The following is a 24,246-nucleotide window of genomic DNA, read 5'->3' as shown; positions in this document are numbered from 1 at the left end:
ACTCGTCAGCAGAGGAGAGAAGATGTAAGAAAGTTTCATGATTCGATCATGGTAAACAGCCTTTTGTGTGTTACCCTGAAAATATAATTTCAAAAAGAAAAAAATGACTTCCATTCTAGTTTCCTTATCTACACATTAATTTATTCTCCCAAGAGTTCTAGTGAGTAATGAAACCAGCTCAGTTTTTCATTATTGGAAACAAAAGAGTGTACCACCTCTCCTCACGTGAGGGAAATTGCCAGTGTGTGCAGTGATCCTTCCCTTCATTACAGATTTGCTGTGAAATAGGAAAGTTCTCTTGCTAGTGATGATGCTATGTAGGTTGTCAGCTGTGGTGTGATGACCAGCACTTTCCCAGCTCTGGCAGTATGGCCACATGGGTTGACACTATAGCATTCGTTTATAGGTTTGTTTGCAGATTGGAGCTCTGTGACTTTGTACCTCAAGTTACCCATCTCTTGTTCAAGAGAAACTGGATGTTCTATTTTTTCTGAATACGGAGTTATTCTGTCTCCTGCTTGATTTTCCTCCCTCAACTTTGTTTGAAAGTGTTTCCTCCATTCTCCTTGCTTAAAGGACCGCCTAGCTCAGCACTTGCACAGGTAGTTTGCACCAAGTTAATCTGCCCTGTGCACATTTCCAGCTTTAGTCCTTCACCCACTGCTTCCTTCGCTTGTAGAAATCTTAACTATCCTTCAAGGCCCAATACGACTTCTTCAATCAAGTCTTTGCTAACTATTTGAGACACACCTAGCTCTCCCCGACCCAGAGCCCTGCAGCCCCCCTTATCTTTTCTATGGTGCATAGCACCTAGCATTTTACTCGCTACTGTACCCTGCTTTTTACTGATAATCTCATGACTCTCCAATAGTCACTAAAATCATACTAAGTGCTCAGGAAATCTAGTCTAATCTATTGATCAAAATGAATGGGACATTGTCTAAGTACCTGAGGTCTGCAGCTACACTTCCTAGTTATTGAATCTTCCCAGGCTGGTGTTGTCTCTCTTCTTTCTCTGCCCTTTTCCTGCCCACCCTGGATCCCTGTACACCTGTCACCAATCTTCTGTAACTATCAAGCAGTACAGAGCTGAGTCTGTGGAGTGTATCTTCTGGTTTGTAGCCAGCCTCCAGGATTTTTATTTCTTAGTCCTTTTTCCTGGGTTAATTTCATCGTCGCCAAGGAGGAAGAAACCTTGAAAGTTTGTCTCATTTGTCTCTATGTCTATAGGCAAAACAGTTCTTAAACTCATCATTCAGATTAGTATTGGGTCCCAGAATCAGATGTAATGTGGATTAGACAATATTTTACTAAACGACGGCAATAAGGGTCCAGTAGTCATTGCAACATTAAATTCTTTGGAAACTGAAAACCCTATTCGGATGTAAGGAGACATTACTACCAACGAGCATAGCCAGTGTGTCGCCCCCAAAGCTGTGACACGTGGCCTCACAAGCTTGTTTACAGTTCTATTCAAATAAAAGTAAAGATAGAAATTAAAATTAAACGATAGAATCAATCATGATGAAAAAAATTCATGTGTATTGTTTTCATAGTGGTTTGTTTTGTGTGTGTAATGATTTGTCAGTATATTTCCCCTTTACACTCTTTTTTTTATTTTTAACATTTTTATTGGAGTATAATTGCTTTACAGTGGTGTGTTAGTTTCTGCTTTATAACAAAGTGAATCAGCTATACATATACGTATATCCCCATATCTCCTCCCTCTCCCCTTTACATTCTGAAACTAAAGTCACACTCATGATTTTACAGCTTCGCAAGTCTGTCTTCAGCATCAGGGCGAGGAACCTTCTAGAAAAGGAGACCGCAGTCACTAAAATTTTAAGGTACCATCGTTTAACACTGATACATATTTAAATACAAATAGGATTAAGTTAAGCAAAAAGGAGCTTTTTTTAAAATAATGAAGTAATTTTCTGAGTATCAATATATACTTTCTGCTACAGAGTAGGTTTGGGTAACTATGTACTTAAAAATAATGTCAAACACATCATTAACGTCTCTCCTGAAAAAGTAATGTTTTATTAGTGCAATCAGCCATTTTTTCTCTTTCATGCACTTTAACATAAATTATAAGTATAAACATTTACAGAAAGATGAAAATAACTTTTATTTTTACAGATTTTGTCTTTTGTGATCTCTGAAGGACAAATCACAATCTAAGGGAAATATGGTAAAAGGGAAAGCTTTTTAATTATTAAAAATAAATGTATTTAAAATCTATAAGAATCAAAAGCATATCCATTTTAGAATGCTTATAAAATAAGCATAAGCACATAATTTTAATGCTGCTTTCTAAAATCTGCCTTGAAGTGTCAGAAAGGAAAATTAAGCTAGCTACTTAAGGGTATTTTATAAGACTATGTTTTATAAGACTATGTTTTATAAGACTGTGTTTTATGTTTTATAAGACTATGTTTTAATATAAAGTAACATGACCATTATAAAAATGCATAAGTATTTGGAATATAATTTATTCGTTCCTGTATTACATAGACATGTATAAGAAATACACCTAAATATTGGAGCTGGAGGTGGAATGGCTGACAAGGTTAATAGATAAATTCGTAGTAGGAAGCCCTGTCCAAACTGTGCTAAAGGGAAGGAGTTTGATCCTCTTCTACTCCACCTGAGTTATTAAGAGTAGTCATGGAAGCATTTTGCGAGAATTTCTATCACTATAACTTGGATAACTGGAATGAGGAAATAAGGCTAATAGATATGATTTGAGAAACTATTTTGACTTTGTAACACTACCTGAAATTTGTATGCTAGACACAATCCTAACTCATCGAGACAGAATTCTGTGTATTTATTCTTTATGTTGGCTGACGATTCATGCATACAGTTGAGTGTGTGTTGGAGTCCCTTCTATGAGACGAGAATAAATATTTCTGGGGCTTAGATGTTATCACCGAAGAATATGATGAGATGAAACTGAAAGGTCTCATTGAAATAGAGAAAGGAGAGCTTCTAAGCAAATATAACCACCTGTGAACCAACTTCAGTTTGCTTCCAACTGGCTCAATCCTGGCGTTACCATCAGATAACACCACGAGTCTGGCCTCAAACACTACGTGGTCCTCCAGGTTCTTTATCCAGCTGGAATTGTACTAGACACGTTAATGGCACAGTCAGTCCCTAGGGTCTTGAAGACTCTCCCTGCTCACACAAAACAGGTCATGAGCTGGGTGCTGGATTTCTGGTTCACCCCCAGGACCCAGAAACCACCCACGAGGAGATCCTAATATCCAGAGTCTACCTGCCAGATTAGGAATCAAGTGACCTTACTGACCTGCCCAGAATACGTTTCCAGAAGGTGCCCTAGAGGTTCCCAGAGACCTTCAGAGCAGAGGTAGACAGGGACCCTTGGAAGGAGGTGACCCCCATACACCCCCGTTCCTGTGAACTCTTTCTTAAACTTGCCCTTCCACTTTCCCTCTTCCACCACCTTTCCTACCCACCTTCTCCCAGTTTACAAAAGAAAGGTGGTGCTCCCATCCACCCAAAAGAAAGGTGAAGCTCTAGGGTGCACTGGTCTGAGATGTCCAGTCCTCTGGGTGGCCGAACACAGGGGCTGTTCCCACATGGCTTTCCCAGAACGAGGGCCCCATCGGCAGCACGTTATTGTCCATCCAACCGACAGATTTTTGGAAAACTTCCTTCCAAGACTTCATCTGCCTTAGAGTTAGGCCTTAGCAATACATGGATGTCACAGGGACCTGTGTTAACATGTTATTTGAATTGAAAAATAACGATCAGACTTCTGACAGATTCGCTGATTGGTTTGGCAATAAAAACTCACTTCGTGGGTGCGCAGGGTCATAACGTTGAATGGACTGGATGGATGAGACGCCCCAGTATTTTCTCCAAGTTATATTAAAGCACATATACAATAATGCTAGAAAATACATCCTTTACTGCTAATTGACATTATGCGTGGAACATTTAGTTGTTGATTTTTAAAAGTACAGAAGTGGTTTTAAAAAGAGAAAATTTATGAGTACCTGAGCAGAAACAACAACTAAAAAAGAAAAAAAAAAAAGAGAAGAGAAATTAAAAAGAAAAGGAAAACATTTACAGTCACCTGGGGCCAATGGTTCAAATAGCCCTACACAAATTGGAGAGGAAGGAAGGTTTCTAGCACTCTCCCAGGGTCTCCGGGCTCCCACCGACCCTCTCCTCCCCCAGGCCTCCCCCTTCTCTCTGTTAAGGAAGTTCTGCCAGGTGACTTAGAAGCGGAAAGACAAATACTATATGATGTCACTTACACGTGGAATCTAAAAACAAAGTCAAACTGCAAGAAACAGAGAGGAGATTGGGGATTGCCAGAGGCTGGGAGGTAGGAGAGATGAGGGGATGTTGGTCAAAGGATACACGTTTCCAGTTTTAAGTTCTGGAGATCTAATGTCCAGCATGGTGACTGAAGTTAATAATATTGGATTGTACACTTAAAATTTGCTAAGAGAGTAGATCTTGTGTGCTCACCACATACACACACACACACACACACACACACACACCACACACACACAAACACAAAAACAGTACAAAACACAGTAACTGAGGAGATGGATGTGTTCATTAACTTTACTGTGGTACTCATTTCACAATATATATGAATATCAAATCGTGTTGTACCCCTTAAATGTACACAATGTTATTTGTCAGTTATACCTCAATAAAGCTTGGGGAGAAGTCACCTCTCCTTTGACCACCTGCATTTTGAAAGGAGGCTTTGAAAGAAGGAAAGAACTTTAAGACCAGGAAGTGCAGACTCGGTATCTTAATAGATAGGGCTGCCTTGATACAAAAGGGAGGTCCGGTGGAGACTTGTTTCTGTCACTCTTGATTTTCCTAAGTGTTTTGTTTTCATAGACTTATAGTCTTTAGTTTCATCTAAGAGGTTCCTCCCCAGGGAGGCATGGAAAGAAGACCCGAGCTGGAACATCTGGGCAAGTCCATCACTGGTGGGCATTAGTCACATATTAGTGTCTTAGAAATAACTCTTTAAAAAATAACAAATATTTGGGGAAAATAATACAAAACACATCCCAGATGTAAGGTATCTGGAGGACTGTTGTATAAACAGGGAAATTATTTAAGTTTAAAGTTTGGAGGAGATGATCTTCAGGGTCCCCCAGGTGTAACACAGGATACTGGACTTAGTGTTAGGAGGCCTGGACCAGCGTCTGGCTCTGCTCTTCTATAACCTTAAGCTACTCACTTATCCGAGCCTCCGTTTTCTCATCTGCCTTTGTGGTGTAGACTGCCCCAAAAGGTCATCTGAATGATCTGTTGATGAAGCAATGTGAAATGTTGATACTTATGATGTGAGGGAAGCCACCAGTTCAGCAGTCTTAATAATGTCTCAGAAGGGATAGGTCAGGGGTGGATACTCACAAGGTTGGGAGTTTGAGTTTAATTGTTTTTAGTGGGGAGGTCTGGTTGAGATTGGGCAGAATTCTTCAAATAAGAGTTTAGGTCATTTTGCAACATGTACGAATACTGAATCATTATGTTGTATACCTGAAACTAATGTCATATGTCAGTTACACCTCAATTTAAAAAAAAAAGAGTTTAGGACTCTTCAGGTAACAAGTAACAATAACAAGTAACAAGTACTTGTTATTATCGACAGGTAACCATTACTATTCGGGGGAGGGCAGCACCCAGGGTGGGGGACAGGAAGAGGTGACACACCTTCATCTCTCCACTGCCTTCAATGCTCTTTCCACCCTCTACAGCATGACAGTTCAGTCATCAGCTATTGAGATGGAGTTTGTACTTCTGATTTTCACTTACCTTCTTGATTTGGGGTGATTCTGAGAAGAGGGAAAATAAATGGTGACTCTGGGCTGCCGTCTCTACTCCAGAAATCTGTTCTATTCTATGCCTTTTGAATTTTTAACCATATATATGTATTACCTTTAAAAAATAAATACAACTAATTTTTAGAAACAGCATTCTTAAAATATTTAGGATTGATGCCTACCTGGGCAGTGTCTTGGCCCAAGTTTTGATGAGAACCAGTTAATCTGACGTAATTGGTTTGTCCAGTTGATGACCTGTTGTCGTCTAGAGAAAGGAAATGGCCCGTTACTCTGTAGCTCGGATGAGTGGATTTTTGGAAAGTTCCTGAAGCTAACAATGAAAGTACTTATGGTTAAGGCCTTAAATTCCTGGACATTCATTTCCTGGAATGAATATTCAAGTCATGTTGATGGAGAGGTCTTGATGCTTAGTATTGATAATTAAGCTGTGGGGTTACCAAGGGTCTCAATTCTCAGGGGACCCACATTTCCAAATATCCATCTTTCATTTGAAACAGGGTCGGCATTATTCCAGCGAAGAGTGTGCTGTATACCTCCCTATGAACAGGAAGTTCAAGTCCACAAATGATTTCTACACATAATCATGTTTAATTTGTATTCTTCTACTTATTTTTTGAAATTACTTGTCTGCTTTGAAAATTGAAATGAACTTCTGGATCTATATGGGAACACTTTTGATGAGAAACACAAGTAGGGCATTTTTACAGAACTTGAGAATAGTGTCACAAGCTTAAACGCAGGTGACTCATTTGGCACTAATGGGCCAGACTTATCTGGAGAGCGTTGTGAGAGAGGATGGCCCACCACCTAAATGATAAAATCCAGGGTTGCTATTAAATTCACTCTTATTTTGACTTCGTCTACACCATTCAGCTCCACTAAAGAAAGCTTCCTTCAAAAGGCAGTGACCTTTACATCACATCAGATGAAATCAAAACAAAGAGCGGTGCGTTTCAAAAGCATCACTCCGTCTACTGAGATTTCTCTAATTTGAGCCCTGAAATTGAACAAAAATACATTATCATTCCTGCTAGGCTGAATACGTAGAGAAATGTCAGAATAAAATAATTAAACCTTTTACATTATTTTAGAAAGTGCCATCCTTCTGTCGTTTGCCACCAGCGTCTCATTAGCTAGGATGGACCTTTATAACCTTTCTGAATGCTCAGTCTGCTGTGATATTTGTATTCTGATATTTGGATCGATGACATAATTTTCCTTGCCACACACCTATTAATAATTTTTTGAATTTAGTTGAATGCTACTTACTATTAAAAAATTAAATATATATATAATGACATATGTTTGGTGAGTTTTTCTCATCATTTTAAGACAGTCATTTTTATTGATTACAAATACATGTATTTCTGGACTGGAATTTTGTGCCCTTCTTGACCCTGACCTACAAAGGGCGCCTCATTCCTGTCCCAGGTCCAGTCACATAGAATATGCTGTGTCAGTGTAGTAGAAATGGAAAGAGGACAGGATTTGCAGCCAGCCACACTTGGCTTTAAGTGCCCTGAGTAGCAGTGACTCTTGGGAAGGCTCAGCTTCTCCATCTGCCAAGTAGGGCTATAGGTGACCTCATAGGAGTTAAGTGAGCATGTGTATCAAGTACTCACTTGGCAACTCAGGGGCCAAACTGAGTTATAATTCTGGCTCCATCACTTCGTGGATGTTTGACATTGGGCAAGTTACTTAATGTCTCTGCACCTCCGTTTTCTCATCTGTTAAATGGGATCTATAAATTTATAACCCCTGCCTTATAGGAGAGGATTAAACGAGTTGGTATCTGTAGGTGATTTTTCATTATTGGCAGTAAGTTAGGGGAGACCCACAGTTGCCCCTGAGAGGCAGGCAATTGACAGTTACCTTTCAAAGCTGATCCTCAAGGGGGTGGTGCAGAATCTCCACTGCTGCCCAGCAGAGACTAGCTCTGAGGGGCAGAAAATGCTTTTGATACGTCAGTGTACTCTTTTTCCAGGTTGATTCTAAGGTTCTTGCTTGCCCAGCTGGAAGCAGTCTATCTGCTGCAGCTTCACACTCAGTTAAGCCTTGCTAGGCTGGCCAACATCTTCGAGGCATCATCAGATCATTTGTTTAAATCATTTGCTGGATAGTTATTGGTGGATATAGTCCCGAACTAACAACATAGATTCCTCAGCCAAGGCTGGCATCCCCGATGGCTGGCGGGAAGTCCCGGGCTTGGAGAACTGGGATCGTCGTAGGGCCCTAAGGGCAGCTGTCAAGTTCTCCATTCCGCTTGGCTGCACCAGGAAGTCAAACAGTCCTATCTCAGAAGCGGGAAGCCTACAGAGGCTTTGGCAGGAAGCCTAGTCAAACAGGTAGAGATCAGCATCTCGCAGGGACAACCAGCAAAGGGAGAGGTGGGGGGGTCACAGGTGTTGGTCAAGTCAAGCCTGATGGACTTGGCGGCTGGAAGAGTGATGGTGAGTGGGATTTAAATCAAGATCATTGGCTAAGAACAGCTGGTGATCAGGGCAGGGGAGCAGCTGAACAGAAGCTGTAACTGCCGTCGTGGGCACCACGGGTAGATCAGTGACTGCTGGGGCTGAGACAAGCATGGCATGATCTTCTGCGTGGGTTGTAATACCTGCCTGGAACTTTCGGTGTGCACATTCCTTTGGCACTCCGTAACTTCGGGGTGGATGAGGGCTTAGCTGGGGGTGGTCCTTCATGGGCTGTAGGCTCAATGAAGGTGTTTCTCTTGGTCCACTGGCCTCTTCGAGGGCCCAGGTCTCCGAGCTCTCTCTCCCCAGGGTCTAGGACAGATTAACTGACATCTGGGCTCTTCTCTGGGATGTGAGCATCTAAGTCATATTCCCCTGGAAGATACAGTGAACCTGATGTTGAAGAGACCGAGGAGATCATAGGAGTTTTCTAGAGGAAGGAATTCAAGTTAAATCCCAAAGATTCCCTCCGAAGGCCACCTGTTCCTGCGCACTTCGTTAGCTGTGTGAGCAGAGGAATTTGAGGAAAGGGGAAAGAGCCTATTCATTCTTATTCTGTCCTCTCTTGTCTAGACCCAAGCTGCCAGTTCTCTGAAGTGGGCAAATTACCAGGGAGTCTAAGAGCGCTTCACAATGCAGAGCACGGGCCTCTTACCCGCTCTGCTTTTTCCCATGGGGCAAGTTCTCCTTTTCAAATGATTGTTTTGTCCATTAGCGCAGCAATTCAGCAATTTTTGATAAGGTCGTGGGAGTTCTCTGCAGCTCTGCATTCTGGGCACGGCTAGCAAGGCATGCGCAGCATCCCCAGAGCCCGGGGCCAGACTTGCCAACTGCCCAGTGAGATGTGCTCCAGCCGTGGGAGGGGATGCACGGGAAGACCCTGAGGACGAGAAGGAGGCTGAGACTGGGTCAAATTTTTATGACCATTGGCAAGAATAACCTGAAGTTTTAAGAAAAGAGAGTATTGGGCATTAATAGGCCATTATTAACTAACTATTACTACTATCTGATTTATTAAATGTTTATTAATATATTTACTGTATTTATAGATATAAATACATAGGTTATTAGTATGAATATATTACTAGTAAATCATTAAATGTTAATCAAATATTTAGTTTAAATATTATTGTAAATATTTATCTGTGACTCTATTGAGGCTGCCTAATTGTTGATTTTCCTTATTAAGATTTTTCCGATACTTAAAAACTCTTGTAGATTGTTTGGAAGACCATTTGGAGATACAGAGACTAAGTAGATGGATGGAAATTAAGTGTTTTCAGAGAACAATAAACTGAGACAATAAGATCTGTGGATACATGCATCTGAATAAAACATAAAACGGTGAAAGTTTCAAGGAGGCGAAATGTAACTTAATTGAAACAAAATAATTATATTCTTTTTTTTTGCTTTCAACAACCAAACTTCCTTTCCTTGAACTCTAGAAAAAAATTTATTGAGCTACAATTAACATATAACATATATTAGTTTCAGGTGTGCAGCATAATGATTCCCGGGGATTTGTATATATTATGAAATGACACCACAAAGAAGTCTAGTCAACCTCCGTGACCTTACGTAGTAAAATAATACATTCTAAAGATGTTTTCCTAAGTAGTACCTGATTTGTGGTAATCAAAATATATTTCATTGACATAGTGTATGATTTGTAGGTTATTTTTAGGTAAGCCCCCAAAGTGATTTAATAGTACTATGAATTAGGAGAGCTGCTATTAAGTTTTACCTAACAAATTCAAGGAGATATTTTGAACAGGTTTTTCTTTTACTATTTTATCATTGAAGGGTAAAGTAGTAAATAATATAGGAGAATACATATCTCTAGAAAAATCAGTTCATACGGTTTATGCAACATTTGGAAAATTTCACTTTTGTTATAATAAAAAGTTCAACCTTTGCATTGTAGTGATGTACAACCTTTGCATTGACAGTGATGTACAACCTTTGCATTGACGTTTTTCTGAGTCCATAGCAGGGTTACTAAATTCAAACCCCAGTGAATGATGTGGGGTTTCAGACATTTGCTGAATTTGGATAGATGCACTAAAGGCATGGATTTCCCATGAGGTCATTTTCTTTTTCACGTATGGTATCTACGTATGATAAGACGTAAGGCTTCTTTCATTTTTCAGTCTACAAGAGGTTCTGGTTGTTGGTGTATTTACATGTCTACGTATGAAAACATTTTCATGAAAAACACAAGACTGGAAGGAACTAATTCACTGTTGCTATTGAAGAGCCGTACTCAGGACTGGGCTGACTCACAAAGGAGCGGGATACTTAACTGGGGTAAAAACGCAGCTATTCCCTCATCGCAGCAAAAGGCCGGTACAGAGGCGCTCACCTATTAGCATCACTGGGTCCCTGCTTTCGAGGATCACGTTGTCACTTACATGGAGGCAGGTAAGAGCCCCTTCCAGGAAGCACTCATTATCTCTTCTCTTACCCAGTTCTACAGCCATAGTTTTACATAATTGCCACTAAAGGACTATCTTCCTATTGTCTGTTGATGTGATTACATTATCTTAACCACATCTGATAATACTTGACAAGGTGCAGCTCAAGATTTGAGTAAAATCCTTCAAATTTAGTGTCCTGCAAAGCTACACCGCTGTTCCTTTAGATGGTAATTACGTTTAATACCAGATGGTATCGTCGTGTAATCTAAGTTTTCTATAACGGATGAAAATAATTTGAAGACTCACAGGCCTCTCTCTTTCCTTACAGAAGGTACAGGCTTTTCCCACACCCTCGTTCTGGAACATTAAGAAAGAAAATGTGGAGACGGAGAAGAAAGAAACCGAGGACCCCCTGCTGCTGTTTCTATAAACAACTAGTGGTGTTTAAAGGCTAATAAAGCTCCAAGATCTCTCTTAGAACCATCACCTTTGGGCCAATTTTAAAATATTTTAGATGGAGAAATGTCAAGAAAAATAGAGACAGTTTCTTAAGACATGATTCTCTCCCCTCAACCTCCATAAAAGATTTTATATAAATATATGGCTGTCATATAAGGGGCAATTGAAATTCCACAGCACAAAGGCAATGCAGAGAAGAAGAAAAAAAAAGAGTCAATCTTTCATATGTTTTTTTCAAAGCCTTGGCAAGAAACCAGGGGTAATATTTTTGCAACTGGGAATGTGTGTTTGCTGAAGAATATTCCCACATTTGAATCATCCTCAGGGGTCCTAGGCTTGTTTTACTTTCAAAGGTAGAGAGGGCATCACATTAACCCCAACTGGGAAAAGGAAAATGCCCCACTGTAATTCTCCTCCAGGGAGCAGGGATAAAGGGATTACATATGCCTGCATAATGGAGAATTTCCTCACTCAGACAAGACAAAAGACTTCATTATTTTTCACCAGACACTTGAAGCCTGTGTCTCCCGGTTCCAGAAGCCAAGAAGGCCGACCAAGTTTGTTTAATTTTAAACCGCTAGATGGAGTTTCTAAGAAACCAGCCTTCCAGGACTGGCCATTATGAAGAGATAAAGAGAAGATATTGAAGACCTTCATGCCACGACTCTTAGGGTCTTTCCCCTAAGAGGAGCGAGACCTTCCCTGAAGATCACAGAGTGTGTCTTTGATACCTGAGCTTTGCTTTTTCTCTAGGCAGCAAAGAAATGAACACTTTCTTCCTGAAAACATATTTCTTTGATCCTTATGTAAGACCAAAAGGCATCTAAATCCTCATGAAAAATTTAAAGTGGCAAAATAGAACTTAATTGAACATTCGAGTAATTTTCCTTCTGACTAGGTCTGTTCCTGAGTAGCCTTAACCATGTGTGCATCTCATTTCTTATTGGTGCAGTATGAAAAGTGCCAAATTCCTCAGTTATTTACTGAAATAGTAAATAACTATTTAATAGTTGTATAACTATTAAATATGTACTATTTCAGCTTGGCAGTAGATTCCTGTCAGACAAGGTGCACAGTGACCCTGTTCCCAGTGGCAGATCCAATCTCCTGTTGAAGAAATTGATTTCAGCTCAGCTTCGTGCTGGCTTGCAAGTCTCCCTTAATAGCTCTCTCATAGAATATAGCTAAAGATTTATAAACTTCCTACTTGCAAGAAGCAATGTCTGGTTTTTTGTTACCGTTTCAGGGTCTCATCTATTATAGGTGTGCAGCCCGCTTCTTGAGTGGTGTAGTATTCTAACTTGAGATCAAATTAAGATTATTTAACTTCCCCCTTCGAAAGCGTATTTCAGACACGAAAACCTATTTCAAAGGCATGTTTCTGCTTTGTGATTATTTCCGTGCTTCCTGAGCGTGAAGGGATCAAAAAAGAAATGAAGACACTTGATCTTCGCAGAAGATGTCAAGGTTCCTTCGTGGAACAGATGTTTCTTGAGCGCCTACTGTGTACAAGGTGAAGTAATCAGTGACCAAGCAGAGTGTCTTGGAGCTGTTTGGAGCGTGGCATGGGTGAGGAACTGCAGGACCAGTGACAGCGATGTGGGGGTGAGGCTGGAAGGGCAGGTTGGAAGCAGACCCTACAGGACTTTGCAAGTCAAGCTGAGCTTTCGGTCTTCATCTTTCTCTGAAGAGCAGTAGGATGTTGAAGATTTTAAGGCAGTGATGGTAGCTGTATTCGTTATCTATTGCTATGTTGCAAATACTCCACAACTCAGTGATTTACACAGCACGTGGATAACCTCACAGTTTCAGCCAGGAAGCTGGGCCTGGCTTAGTGGGGTCACTGGCTCTGGGTCCTTCCCAAAGCTGCAGGCATTTTGATGGGAATGGGCAGAACGCCCTGCCCAGCTCGCTTGCACGGTTACGGATGAGCTGGTGAGCCTCCTGGGCTGTCGGGTGAAGCTTCACTTCCTCAAGGGCTGTTCACGGGAGGGCAGCCTCACCCCTTTAGGGAGGGGGTCCCTCCATAGCACAGCTCCCAACAAGTCAGCCTTCGTCCCCAGAGCAAGCCAGAGACTGCGGAAGATGAAAGCACAGTGTCTGGTGACCTCTTCCATCTCTTCTGCCTTATGTTTGTTTAAAGCAAGTCTCCAAGTCCCGCCCACACTAAGGGGCTGCACACGGGCATGGAAACCAGGAGGTAGGGTCATCGGGGGCCATCTGAGAATCACCCGCCGCAATCACACCATGGATGGTCACTTCAGAAATCACTTTGCTTGGGATAATAATACGTTTGTGGAGACCGCTTAAGAGGCTGTGGCTCTGGTCCAGAGTGTACATCACTGCTGATTGGTCAGAACAGAGAAGACTTCCTTTCCAACACAGATCTGTGTCCAACTTGCTCTTCTGTCCTCCACCCTCTATGGAATGTTTTAACACCCACCGTGACATAGGACAAGAAAAGAAAGTCAATAATAGCAACTAAAGTTCAAATCGAGCATTTATGTTTCCAAAGCGCTTGCACATTCATAATCCTACTTGATTCCTCCCACTCCCTATGAAGTCAGTAGCAAAGGTATCATTGTCACCACATCTTACACGTGGGGCACGGAGGCTCGGAGAAGGCATGTCACTTGCCTGAGGTCCCACAGATGGGAAAAGCTGAGGTCAGAAGTGCGTGGTTCCAAACCATGTGTTTTCTCAAATCATCTTCTCCGTTTGGCCTCCAGACAGAGGCAGAACTTTCTGTTCGCTTCTGTGCTGCTGGGTGGAGACCTGCAAACCTCTGCGGCTTTGCTACTTTGAACCCGAGACTAGCGAGTTCTAAATCCTGCCCCCATGCTCCCCTCACTTCACTCTCTGTACACCCCCATCTCCCCCTTCACGTATCCGTCCTGTCCATCCGTCAGCCCGTTCGTGTGCCGGGAACTGCGCTTCTAGGAATATGGGTTTGAGTGATGAAATGGTCCCTGAGAAATGTACGGTCTAATAAGGGAGGTAACTAATGATGGCCAAATGCCACAAGCATTAAACAAGCTCAGTCAATAACATGCTGCAGGAACACGGAACATCAGACATAATCCTGCGCTTTCACATCGGTGAAATATTTATTTCTCACTTGATGTTACTTATCAGAACCCATTTATATCAAAGTTTGTAATTATATGACGCACGTCAGAACGTGATGTGGTACTTCCTAGTTTGGGTTACAGTTGATGCTTGTATGTATAATGAAAGTGTATTTCCTTTTAAAAACAATAAAGCAAGCTTTTACCGTACTTGCGTGGGAACCTTGGCACCTTGCATTCGGGAATATGTAGCGTCTTAGTAGCATCTCATTGTGCCAGATTGAAGTGACTTTTCTCCCAAATTTATTATTTCCTTAAATAACAAAATATTTTACATTTATCAGAGAATGTGACAATGGCTTATGTATGAGGCTGTCTTATCTATGCAGAAACCTAACGTTGCATCCTTCCTACACCTGCTTCAAAGCCCAGGTGTCCTCAGGCTGGAAGTACAGTGCACCTGCTTTCCCACACCCTTGCCCCCGCCAGGCCCCTCCTACCCCAGATCCATCTCCTTTTATCTGAGTTTCTTCCTTCATCCATAGGGAACTCGTTTTTGACAACTAGCCTCCTTGTATAATATAATTAGATTTTTCCCCTTTTTTTTTCTTTTTGCGGTACGCGGGCCTCTCACTGTTGTGGTCTCTCCTGTTGCACAGCACAGGCTCCGGACGCGCAGGCTCGGCGGCCATGGCTCACGGGCCCAGCCGCTCCACAACATGTGGGATCCTCCCAGACTGGGGCACGAACCCGTGTCCCCTGCATCGGCAGGTGGACTCCCAACCACTGCGCCACCAGGGAAGCCCCCATATGTTTTATTTCAGATGGATTTATGTATCTGTAGAAAAGTTTTTTCTGTACCATTAGCTGTTTTTTGGGGGGGAGGGTGATTATTATGGACAAATAGCTAGTTATTAACTATAATGGATGCCTTGCCTAGAAGAAAACTTTGCCTTTTAATTTTAGTAAGATTCTACCACCATACTTAAAAGGGGGGAAGCGTAAACCTTTAAGAGCCTTTCATGAACTGCCTTTCATGTGCCCCCCTCAAAAAAAGATTGCCTTTGCCCAATTTGCTATGAATATGACCCTCAGTTTTCAGCAAAGAAACCCTAGCATTTACCTTTAGAGTTTCCTAGTTTGAAAGACACTGGACATCCTCAAAGGAAAGAACGAGATGTCAGAGCATTTGGTCCGAGGAGAGACTCGGCAAGGGGACTGACGGCTACATGAAGACAGAAACTGTTGGCCTTGGTTTTGGTACCAGATCTGGGGGTGAGGTGCTGGGATGTGGGTCTGGCACAGGGGGTCAGAGAGTCACATTGAGCCTGAGGCTCCAAAGGGGACCGTTAACACCCCGGCAAGAGGGCCCCACCTGCCTGATTTCACCCTGCTCAGATCACAGGGCACCTTGTTACTGCAGGAAAGGAGGAGGTGCGTCGGCAGCCTCTGCTCAGAGAACAAGAAGATCCTGGCAGGGGCCTCTCACCCAGGAAGCGGGAACCACCGAGGCTGATGCTCTGAAGTCACCTGTTAGTATTTCAACTGGCCCAGAGTTAGTGAACATTTTCTTCTTTTTTTCCCATCAGTATCTAGTTTGAAATTGTTCCAGCAAACAGCACTTATAACGTAGAAGGAAGTGGTAGGAAAAGGATAGTAAGGCAAATGGTTCTGTACGTTACATTTAAGTGGATGTCTTAGTCTGATTAAGCATGGGTTTTCTGATTGTAGGATAGAGCTAAAAAGCCAGCCCCCATCAACCCCACCCCAGATGAGTGCGAATCACAGGGAACCTGAAGGCTCACCAATGGACTGCAAACATCCGTGTCACGTGTATGGCTGAAACTCCAGCCCATTTGAGTATTATTTTCTGAATTCTCTAGACCCAACAGAAAAGAGGGAGCTGATCTTGAAGCAAAGAGGAAAAGAGGGGTTGCTTTCTCACCCCAACTTCAGCCACGCTATTGGTGGAGGAGATGGAAGAGGAGGTGTCATAGGGTGGGGGTAGGGGGACTTCAATATGGGTTTGTCTCCATGGAGACCTGCTTGTCTTGTTCAGTCAGCAGAGGGCGTCTCAGGTGTGGTCCTGACTCTTCTCCAGCAAGGATGCCCAGGCATCCTCAGACTGGGCTTTCGGGCAGACACCAGCAGTTTTTTTTTTTTTTTTAATCACAGGCAGCTTAAAGCCAGTTACATTCTATATACTTCAAGCATAGCAGGGACACCCAACTCAAATGGGTATTTTATAATCAAGTTGTATGTGTTTTGTATTTAAGACCTATAGGTCTTATGTACTTTTAGGGAAGAGTCTTGTGACAAAAAGTAAAAGTTACTAAGTGGTTAAAATTCAAGTCTTTTTTTAAATATTGAAGTACAGTTGATTCAAAATGTGTTAGTTTCTGGTGTACAGCAAAGTGATTCATATTACATATATACATACATATCTGAATCTTTTTCAGATTCTTTTCCATTATACAATAGTTTATTACAAGATAATGAATATAGTGCCCTGTGCTATACAGTAGGACCTTGTTGTTTACCTATTTTATATATAGTATTTTGTACCTGCTATACAGGGATAAATTAGGAGTTTGGGATTAGAAGATACAAACTACTATATATAAAATTGAAGGTTAAATCTTGACTGTTTACACAAATGGCAAGGCTCTGTATATCTATGCCGGAATAACACTGTTCTCCAAATAGATTTTTTTCAGAATGCCTTCATGATTTTCAGACCTTTGTCCAAAAAATAATTCATAATGTACATAATATGAGATCATCCTATACCTTTGTCAACTCAGCTGAACTTACAAATGCATCTTCCTCTTCGACCCCATTGCAGTCCTGGAAATAGCACAGTCTCTATATATCACTGCCATAAACCCTTGTTGTTCAATAAAATTTTGACTTGGATTTTATCTCAAAATGGTCCATGTTGCTCATTAAACTAAGAAGAGTGATTTGGGGGCATTATTTCCTGTCATGCATTTACATTTGTTGCATGTGTATGATTTCTCATAGGTATTCATCGTAATTATCTTCACTGGCATCAAAACCGTTTTTAAGTACTTGAAAATACACATGATATTATAAGAGATGCTGTTTTAAGTATGCTGAGCAGACATAGATCTTTTTCTCAAAGATCTTAACTCTGAGACAGACAGTAATAATATAACTCAAAGCCAATCTAGAAATGCAATTTAGGAGCCATAAATACGAAAGTGTTACGAATGCAGTGACAGAAGTACATGGGTTCCAGTTTGAACACATATGGTGTCATAAAATTTGCATATCACAAAATCATTGCATTTTAGGTCTATGAGTTTTCTTCAAGATCAAGGCCTTTTCCTCGCTTTATGGAGAATGAAACTGAGCCCAAAGATCCCTCAACTGGTTCGTGACAGTGTCGCCTTGGAACACAGGTCTCTTAACCGTGGATTTCTTTTCTTTCCATTTGACTACTACATCAAGGGAATTCCTGTCATTTCCAGTTGGAGAGCGCTTCCTGGAGAAGAAATGTTTTCTCTCCAAATCATTCACACCACAGGTGTTGAGTCACCCAATTGTCTTCACTCATTAGCAAATCTGAAATTAACACAAGCCTGGTTACCGTTTAAAGTGAACATGTTTTAAAAAGTCTTCAGAGCTTTGTGACTACAAAGAAAGTGGCAACTGGTTACCTGTAAGCCACAGGCTTTCAGCTGACGTTTCTCTAGGTATTCATTCCAGCTTTAATTACTTGTCTTTTCTATTAGTTTTTTGCCTCTAACTTTACCCTTTCCTAGAGTTCTGCAAAATCTCCTTGGAACATATATTCCATCAGCCCGGGAGCCTAGGTGGACAAATCCTTCCCTAAGGGCTTTTATTAGAAACCTCCCTGTCTAAATTGAAAACCAGCATCATGGGTACCTGTGGTTAGGCAGGCCCTTCGGCTTACAGAATCCCGGTAGAGGCTCTTCTGTTTGGGGTGGGGATGGAATGGGGACACATGGGGAGGGGATTGTTTTCTATTTATTTTCCGGCACCTTTTCGTGGCTATGATCGTTCTGTTTTGAAAGTGTTCTTGACACAGAACCTGAAGCTCATTTACATTATTGGCAATGTGTCATTTGCTGTACTTTGTCTTATCATTGGTGTTTCCTTAAGAATAAGAAGAATAATGAGCAGTTATGCATTATTCATCCCAAGTGTACAAATCAGACATTTATCTGCGGCTCCTTTTTTTTCTAGAGCTTGCACTCGACAGCGCATGCTGAGCGGATCATTTGAGGGGCAGCCAGCGAAGGAAAGGTCAATTCTCAGCGTGCAGCACCATATCCGCCAAGAGCGCAGGTAAATACACCGGAAGACAAGGCTGCAGGGAAACGAAGGAAAGGAGCTTTACAGGAAGCACCACCGACCCCTGGTCAGGAGGCAGGCCCGGGTGAAGAGCTGAGTTCTGTTTGCTAATGGCAACAGTAATAAAACTCACAATGAGATTCAAAGCATCAAAACATCTTTCAAAAACCCTTCCCTTGGTGATGACAGCCAAATTCTCACTTTTAAGATCAGAAGGAAAAATTCTGAATTTTGTTAGATGAGATCAAAGGCAGGTGGATAGACTATAACTTTTGCTATAAAAAGAAATATTAAGCATTTGTGATGCTGTCAGGAGTTATTTTATTTCATTTTTATGATGGTCATTGCTTAAAAGTCCAAATTTGGTCTCGAGATGTATTGATCAGTTGGTTGTGATTGTTTTAGGTCACTAAGACACGGATCAAACAGCCAGAGGATCAGCAGGGGGAAGTCTCTTGAAACTCTGACTCAAGATGTAAGTTCTAAGCAATGCTTTGGATTTTGGAAGTGTGATTGTGAAAACGTATTTAAATGGTTGAAATACGGAAAAGTGACCATAAACTGTAGAAAGATTTGGACATCCTGCAAAGCACATGTCTTCGTTTAGATAGTAACACAAAAGTGAAATATCAGACGCATTTGACTGAAATTAAAGACATTTAAAGCATTTTATGGCAATGAATCACATCCGTAACTTTAAATATTTACTAATTTCCAAATACAGGTCCAGTGTCTATCATTTCAGAGTTAACATACTAGGAAATAAAATTTTATTTCTAGAGGAATTTTTCTGTCAAAGACTGCACAAGATTTCCCAAGAATTTCTTTGCTTTTCAACTCTAGGTCATTCATCTATTCATTAACTGACACAGTAAAATATTTATCAACTACTTATGATGTGCCAGGTCCTGTTCTAAGGGATGAAAAGTAGCAGGGAAACAAGACAGAATCCCTGCCCTGTAGGAGCTTACCTTCTAGTGAAAGATACGAACAGTAAGCAAGCAGACAAATACCGTCAGTACAACCCTTTCTGGGTATGATTTCGTTTCCATTATCTCTTCATTGCTGTGGCAGGTTTGCTCTGTACTACAAAGAAAAATCACTAGTTCAAAGCGCTTTCCTTCAGTGAGATTCCATAGAAGTGTATGGTCTACTTAAGCATCAAATTAGAAAATGGCTTTGAAAATGTGTGTTTAAAAACACACAACAAAAGGCCCAATTTGAATAGTCTCCATTCCAGAGGCTTAATTCTTCTTTAAAGACTTTTTATTGTATTTTCTACATAGACATATAACGAAAATCCATACCTCGTCCTCTCCATAGCAAAAGGTCACGGGGTTCTGCTAATTTCATAAGAGATCTCTCCTAGTGTCTTTTCCTCCAGAATAGAAGCCATTTAAAATAGGGAGCTTTAGGGCTTCCCTGGTGGCGCAGTGGTTGGGAGTCTGCCTGCCGATGCCGGGGACACGGGTTCGTGCCCCGGTTCCGGGAGAATCCCACATGCCGTGGAGCAGCTGGGCCCGTGAGCCATGGCCGCTGAGCCTGCGCGTCCGGAGCCTGTGCTCTGCGGCGGGAGAGGCCACAACATGAGGCCTGCGTACCGCAAAAAACCAAACAAACAAAAAATAAAATAGGGAGCTTTATCTTTGTCACTTATTCCAAATGATAGAAGATACAGATCATTACATCCAAGGAATGCTTTTCTGTAAAATCAATCCAGTTAGCTGAACAATGGTTCTCCATCTTCTACGGCAGCGGTCCCCAACCTTTTTGGCACCAGGGATGGGTTTCATGGAAGACAGTTTTTCCACAGACGGGGGTGGTGGTGTGGGGTGTGGTGGGGGATGCTTCAGGCAGTGATGCAGGCGATGGGGAGCCATGGGGAGGGATGGGGAGCCAAGTGGAGCGATGGGGAGGGATGGGGAGCCAAGTGGAGCGATGGGGAGCCAAGAGGAGGGATGGGGAGCGATGGGGAGGGATGGGGAGCCAAGGGGAGAGATGGGGAGCCAAGGGGAGGGATGGGGAGCCAAGGGGAGGGATGGGGAGGGATGGGGAGCCAAGGGGAGGGATGGGGAGCGATGGGGAGGGATGGGGAACCAAGGGGAGGGATGGGGAGCCAAGGGGAGGGATGGGGAGCGATGGGGAGGGATGGGGAGCGATGGGGAGGGATGGGGAGCCAAGGGGAGGGATGGGGAGCGATGGGGAGGGATGGGGAGCGATGGGGAGGGATGGGGAGCCAAGGGGAGGGATGGGGAGCCAAGGGGAGGGATGGGGAGCCATGGGGAGCCATGGGGAGGGATGGGGAGCCAAGGGGAGGGATGGGGAGCGATGGGGAGGGATGGGGAACCAAGGGGAGGGATGGGGAGCCAAGGGGAGGGATGGGGAGCCAAGGGGAGGGATGGGGAGCCATGGGGAGCCATGGGGAGGGATGGGGAGCCAAGGGGAGGGATGGGGAGCCATGGGGAGGGATGGGGAGCCAAGGGGAGGGATGGGGAGGGATGGGGAGCCAAGGGGAGGGATGGGGAGCCATGGGGAGGGATGGGGAGACAAGGGGAGGGATGGGGAGACAAGGGGAGGGATGGGGAGCCAAGGGGAGGGATGGGGAGCCATGGGGAGCCAAGGGGAGGGATGGGGAGCCATGGGGAGCGGCAGATGAAGCTTCGCTCGCTTGCCCGTCGCTCACCTCCTGCTGTGCAACCTGGTTCCTAACAGGCCCTGGACCGGTACCAGTTCTGTGGCCTGGGGGTTGGGGACTCCTGTTCTATGGAGTAAAAACCAGAGTCAAGATCCTAATGATCCACCTTCCGCTATCCTGCTGGCCTCAGCTCTTCCTATTCTCTGTCCTGTCCTCCACCCACCCTGCGTCCTGGGTGTTCAACCTATGAACACACAGACCCACCCCTCCCCAGAAGCACACATTTCTCCAAATGTCCAGTGACCTGCATCCTCCTAGTCTTTGCTCAAAGAAGAGCTCCTTAATGAGACCTGCTATGACTTCGTGCTCTCTGTCCTGTGTCCCAGGGGTCCGCAACACCCGTCCTCAGCCTGTCGCACAGCAAGAGGTGAGCGGGGGGCTAGCGAGCAAAGCTTCATCTGCCGCTCCCCATGGCTCCCCATCTCTCCCCATCGCTTGCATAACTGCCTGAAGCATCCCCTGGGTCTGTGGAAAAATTGTCTTCCACAAAACCGGTCCCTGGTGCCAAAAAGTTTGAGGACCGCTGCTCTATCCCCCTCTGTTTTTAACCAGAGCACTAAACCTCTTCTAACCTTCTTATTTATTTTGATTTCATTTTTAATCTGTCTCCCCTGATGAGAACATTAGCCACACAAGAGCAGGGATTTTGTCACTTTTTCCCCTTTTGCCGTATCCACAGCACTACAACAGTGCATAGCACATAATAGGTTCTCAATAAATGTTTTCACTGGAAAAAAAAATACACTTTTGAGGAAAAAAAAATATCCTTGCTAAGATGACTGTGGCCATTCAAATATTTAGAAAGTATTTATTTCCTTTTTTTTTAATGGTCATCTTGGAGGAGGACTGTCAGAAAAATCTCCCACGTTGATGTGTCCCCTTTCATTTTACTTCTAGCATTCCAATACAGTGAGATATAGAAATGCACAAAGAGAAGACAGTGAAATAAAGATGATCCAGGAGAAAAAGGAGCAAGCAGAAATGAAAAGGTACGGGCAGGGCGGTGTTTTGAGGCTCTCGTTTGGGGAAGGCAGACGTGCCCTTAGCCTAACTCTCGCACGATTTTCCTGGTCCAGGAAAGTGCAGGAAGAGGAGCTGAGGGAGAACCACCCGTACTTCGATAAGCCCCTGTTCATCGTGGGTCGGGAGCACAGGTTCAGAAACTTCTGCCGAGTGGTGGTCCGAGCTCGATTCAACGCGTAAGTGACTCCACTGCGGCCAGGGGTTTGGCCCTGAGTCGTGCAAACAGCAGGGGGAGTTGTCATATGAGGAAGAAGGATCGTGTCGTCCTGATGGGGTCACCAATAAACCGTGGGCTAAATGACCATGCTGCTTCTCGTGGCTGAGCCGCCGACCAGGGGGGAAACAAACAAAGGTTGCAAGTAGGTAACATTTATAGAAAACACACGTTTATGAAGTACTTCACAGCCATTCTTATTTGTTCAGTTCCACAGGCGCCCAAGATGTTGATAGCAGAGTTGTTAACTCCATATTTTATTTTGGAGACAGTTAACCAAGGGGAGATGGAATGACAGAGCTGAGGTCACTGCCCACATCTTCTTTTAGACTCGCTGTTTCTTTGTGGTCAAAATACCATAATTCTAGAAATCAAGTCAACTAGTGCTTCTATTACCAACTCTTATGAGAAGAAAACCCACTGGCCAGTGTCCCTGTCCCTCCCCACGTGGAAGAAATGTGCGAGAGGGTGTCAGGGTGACCAGCCCAGGGGATGCTGCATTTGGGACAAGCCAAGCCACGTTTAGCAGGCCGCCAGTGGAGGAGGTGGGATTCTTGTCATGCACAACTCTGAGTAAATGCCCAGAAGACGTTACGAGTCTGGAGAAAGTGTGAGAACGTTCCATTCGGTAGCTGTACCTTCCCTGATACCATCATTAGTAGCACATGTATGAGCATTACTGTATGTTATGGGCTGAATTGTGCCCCCCTCGTCCAGAGAAATTCAGATGTTGAAGCCCTAATCCCAGCCCCTTAGAATGTGACCTTACTTGGAGATAAGGACTTTAAAGAGGTAATTAAATTAAAATGAGGTCATTCAGGTGCACCCTAATCCTATATGACTGGTGTCCTTGTAAGATGAGGAAACTTGGACACAGACTGCTATAAGGAGGGACAACGTGAAGACGGCCGTCTACAAACCAAGGAGAGAGGCCTGGAGCAGATCCTTCCCACAGCCTCGGGAGGTGCCAACCCTACTGCCACCTTCAACTCAGACGTCCACCTCCAGAACTGGGAGAAAATAAGTTTCTGTTATTTAAGCCCCTCAGCCTGCAGTCCTTTGTTACAGCAGCCCTAGGAAACTAATACATTCTCCTAACCCCTCAGGGCTGGAGGAGACCTCAGGAGCCATTTGGGGTCATTTGTGTTCCCTCTTCTCCAACAGAGGAGGGCATTTAGGTCAGCCGAGGGTAAGGGCTTTGCTCAAGGATGCCAGCTAGGGCCCTCTCTGACTGCCAGTCTACTGTTCTTTCTGCTATTCTAGAAAGACCTTCGCAGTTTAAAGCACCTGAGTGATAATGATTTAAAACCCTGAGTTTTCACAAAGCATCAATAGGAAGAAGCTGGCAGTGTAGAGTTGATTTGATCAGTTCCCAGATTGGGTTTTTCATCTGAAATTATCCCATTGGCTGTCTCCATGTTTACATCTAATTGTTAATTCTTGAAGACTGGTCATGGGCTTCCTGAAAGTAAAAGTTATAAATCCCCACCCCAAGAAATTCTATATAAATTACTCCACACGATCACAATTAAATACAGAGCAAAGAATTCTATTTAATTTATGGATATTTAATTAAATAATTATGAGGAAAAGCGCCAAACTGCTAAGGCAAAGACTTTGAATGTTTTTAAATGGAAGTCAAAATTTAATTTTGTAATATCTTTGTCAGAAATTGTTGAATGGCGTCATGAATTCTAAAATCA

At 43.1% G+C, this 24,246-nt stretch overlaps 1 protein-coding gene across 5 annotated transcripts in view; it reads left to right on the top strand.

Moving 5' to 3' along the window:
• The window catches only part of NALCN (sodium leak channel, non-selective), a 293,846-nt gene that overhangs the window by 223,354 nt on the left and 46,246 nt on the right, over nt 1-24,246 (top strand). For all 5 annotated transcript variants that reach the window (XM_079902779.1, XM_079902778.1, XM_079902780.1 and 2 more), the window contains 5 exons: nt 1,774-1,847; nt 18,504-18,605; nt 19,017-19,086; nt 22,204-22,295; nt 22,383-22,505. In XM_079902779.1, the coding sequence (XP_079758905.1) occupies nt 1,774-1,847; nt 18,504-18,605; nt 19,017-19,086; nt 22,204-22,295; nt 22,383-22,505 (461 nt within the window). The remainder of the gene's footprint in view (nt 1-1,773; nt 1,848-18,503; nt 18,606-19,016; nt 19,087-22,203; nt 22,296-22,382; nt 22,506-24,246) is intronic.

The sequence above is a fragment of the Stenella coeruleoalba genome (assembly GCF_951394435.1).
Source record: "Stenella coeruleoalba genome assembly, chromosome: 18".
In the NCBI taxonomy this organism is placed as follows: Eukaryota; Metazoa; Chordata; class Mammalia; order Artiodactyla; family Delphinidae; genus Stenella; species Stenella coeruleoalba.
This window is presented reverse-complemented; position numbering and strand designations above follow the sequence as displayed.